Source organism: Psammomys obesus, unplaced genomic scaffold (genome assembly GCF_907164565.1).
Source record: "Psammomys obesus unplaced genomic scaffold, mPsaObe1.curated_primary_1811, whole genome shotgun sequence".
In the NCBI taxonomy this organism is placed as follows: Eukaryota; Metazoa; Chordata; class Mammalia; order Rodentia; family Muridae; genus Psammomys; species Psammomys obesus.
Genome location: NW_026596234.1, coordinates 3,271,491 through 3,274,990, shown reverse-complemented (window position 1 = coordinate 3,274,990; position 3,500 = coordinate 3,271,491). Strand labels below are relative to the sequence as shown.

Sequence of the window (3,500 nt, the reverse complement as noted above, 5' to 3'; positions counted from 1 at the left end):
ATCTATCTATCTATCTATCTATCTATCTATCTATCTATCTATCTATCATTCACCTATCCCTCTCTTTTTGCTTTCCATCCATCCACCTTTCCATGCTTACATATATCCAGCTTCCCATTCATATCTCCATCTGTCTGTCCCTTCATCTTTACCTTTGTCCCTCCATCTCTCTACTAGCTTTGTATTTCTCTACTATCCAACCGTTCATATCTCTATCCTTCTCTCCATCTCTCCACCTGTCCACCTACATGTTAAACATGTATGAAGTGACTCAGGAAGAAGAACCCAGGAAATGCTATCAGAGGAATCTCTGGGTCCAGAACATTGAGCTGGAGCTTGCAAACAGGAAGTTGGAGCAGTGACTCTCATTCATGGAGAAGAGCAGCAGAAGCTAGAAGGAGTGAGAGCCAGTGACTCAGCATAGCTGAAGCCCTAGGCAGGAAGGGTAGGTCTGTGCAGAGAGCCTTACAGAGACAGGGGTTGGAAGATAGGTCTGGTCAGGTGGGAGAGCTGCCTTACTTGGGATTTGACTATCGCTAGGGATTTAGAGTCCAAGAACTGCTATTGAGGAGCTTGACAGGGAATCTAAGTAGACCAGAGACTGGAACATAGGTCTGGCCCTATCCAGAGGGTGGACAAGAGTATGGGCAATGGAGAGAGGCTGGGATGTATAGAAAGTGGGAGGAAGAATCACAGTGACTGATGGATCCGTGAAGGATCCATGCTTCTTGCTCACATCACAGTTGGGTGGCATCAGAAGGAAGCTTTTAAATGAGATGCAGAGCCCAGCATCTCCAATCCATGTGTGATTCTGCCCAGGAGGAGCCCTGAAACATGTTACCAGAAGGGAGGGCAAAGGAGGCCTTGTGGCCAGGAGACTATTCCTGATGCCTGTTATCCATAGTTTATGCTCAGCCACTGGGTATATCCAGGATTGATTAATTGACTCCTGGTATTCTTTACTATAGTGGTTGGAGGGGGAGGGGGCCTGAGGCAATGGCCAAGGTGTTGGGGCAGAGGGGACAAAATCAGGTTTGTGGGAGTGGTGGTGGGGACACAATGAACAATGCAAGGATTCTGTACATAGCTGCACTGCTGAGGACACCATAGTATGAACCATGCTAGAGATTCACATGCTCAGGGCTTCACACAGCTTTCCTAAGAATGCCTCACCCACTCACTGTTAGCCATCAGCCACTTTGACTTTTAGTTGTATTGTGAGCTAACCAATGGTGTTTGTGAAATTGTGGAGTGTTTTTTGTTATGTTTTATGTTCAGTAAAGTAGCTACCTGTAGAGCTAAGTTTATCCCAACAGCTTCTAGGATCATCATGTGTGGTCAGTCTTTTGATCAACTTCCTGTAAAGATCCAGACAGGAAATACTTTAGGACTTGATGGTCAACTCCAGCCTCTCCACTTGGCCATTGTAAGGGCTTGGAAGCTTGGCTGTGCTGAAACAAAACTTTATTTTCAACAGGTGTTGGGCTGGGTTTGTCTTAAGGATTGTCATGTGTCAGCCTCTGTGATATGGTATTTAGGAACACTGATGGAGAAGGTGGTTGGAGGGCAAGAGGAGGTTTAGTGTGAGATCTGTGTGTCTGTCCCTGTGGAGCAGCCCAGGCAAGGTAAGGTAGAGTGTTTGGCTCTAGATATGGTGAGAGCGACTACTCCAGACAGAAAGTGATCACCCATCATCTTTGTGAAGGAGTGGGTGACACCGTGGCTTGTGCATGCGTGTGGGGGACCAGAATGGGGTAGCAGTAGTCAAGATGATGCTTAAGGGCAGACTGAGTGGGGAGATAGCAAAGGGCGGGCAGACTGAAAAGACATTTGTGACTAAGGAAGTGTCCTCAGACAAGAAGCATGGTAAGGGTGGAAAAGGATGGGACACTGTCCTGAGTGAAGATCCAGGATCCAGGTGAGTTATAAGTAGGAAGTGTCCAGGATATGGGAGGCTCAGGACTGTGCCCAAGGATGAGTGCACAAGGGAGCAAGAAGGGAGAGAAATCCTGAGGAGGGGTTTCTGTCAAAACCTAAGATGGTCGGCATCATAGTTGGAATAGCGATGAAGAAGGCAGTGTCTCCTGCTTCAGCTTGGGCACCACGGCTCAGTCTGCTGGGCTGAGGCCTTCTTCCCACCAGCACTCCCTGAGACTTTCCTCACAGCCAGCCTACAGGACAGTGTTTGGCACCTGTAACAGTGAATGCCTCCTTCTCTGGCTTTCTCCACAGAAGCTCCAGCATGTTGATGTTCTGGAAGGCGATGCTGGCCACCTGCCTCATGTCTACAGAGAGGAGGGAGAGTGTGAGGAAGCTGAGACCCTCAGCTCTCTGTCCTTCTTGGAGCAGGACCTCTCCCCTGAGTTGCTGGACTGCTTGGGCTCAAATTCTGCTCCATCCGAAGCAGTATGTTCTGCACCAAAGGTTCCTTCATAAAAGCATGTGATGGGCATGATTTGGGACAATGGTCACTGTTCATGGAGCTCTTCTTTTGTTCTTTATTCTTTATTTCTTCCTAGTCTGCAGTGGTTAGTGTTGCACACTTGACAGTCACTTGAGAAACACCTCTGGCATGGGGGATTATCTTGTTTGCATTAGTTGAGTTGGGAAGAGCTGCCCACTGTGAGTGGCACCAGTTCCCTGGCTGGGCTCCTGGACTGAGCATCAGCACCCGCCACTCTCTGCTTTCTGATCTCAGACACATGTGACTGGCTGATTTAGACTCCTGTCATCTCGACTTCCCGCCATGATGGACTGTACCCTTGAACTATGAGCCAGAATAAACCTTTAAGTTGTTCTTGTCAGAGTCTTTTTATCACAGCATCAGGAAGGAACCTAAGACATGATCCTAGGATGAGGATCAAATGTGGATCCAAACTCAAGGTCTGATAAAGCAAAATGGGATTGTGGTCGTGTGTTTTATAAATTTGGTTTGTTACTTTTCTTTTTTTCTGGAAAAACTCAAGTTGAATCATTAATTCTTTGCTTCTGTTGGTGACCCGGTTCTGATGGTGAGTGACAGGACAAGCCATGGATCACCTGGCTGTTTGGCCAGCGGTAGGTAATTCTGGGAAAATAAAATGAAAGTGGGTTCTTAAAAGATTATTTACATTCCTGTAATTGTCATTCTGCTTCATTTTAAGTGAGGAAAGGTAATAAATGGGAAAGTGTTTCCTAGAGTATTTGTAATAAGTACTTGCAGTGATTTCTTAAAAGATAACAGTCCCTTTCCACGCTTTGATTAGCTAAGCCAGCTATGTTATTTTGAGAAAAATAATTAAGCTTAAAATTGTAGAAACAGAACGTGCTTTGAAAATCTAAGATGCACCACGATTTAACTTCCTCGTATCAGCATAGGAAAAGAATTTTAGAAAACTTTGAAGAAACACATTCCGGTTAGATTTTTGTTTAAACAAGACGGTAGCCTTTTACTGGATTTTGTTGTCCACTTAGCATTCATGTAAATTGTTCGATAGAAGCCGGGTGGGGTGGGGCAGGGT

The 3,500-nt window shown here is 46.0% G+C and overlaps 1 protein-coding gene across 1 annotated transcript in view; it reads left to right on the top strand.

Moving 5' to 3' along the window:
- The window catches only part of Cdh26 (cadherin 26), a 43,265-nt gene extending 40,496 nt beyond the window's left edge, over positions 1-2,769 (top strand). Inside the window, exon 15 of the mRNA XM_055596196.1 lies at positions 2,233-2,769. Within this exon, the coding sequence (XP_055452171.1) occupies positions 2,233-2,436 (204 nt within the window). The 3' untranslated portion in view covers positions 2,437-2,769. The remainder of the gene's footprint in view (positions 1-2,232) is intronic.
- The last annotated feature ends 731 nt before the right edge of the window (positions 2,770-3,500 follow it).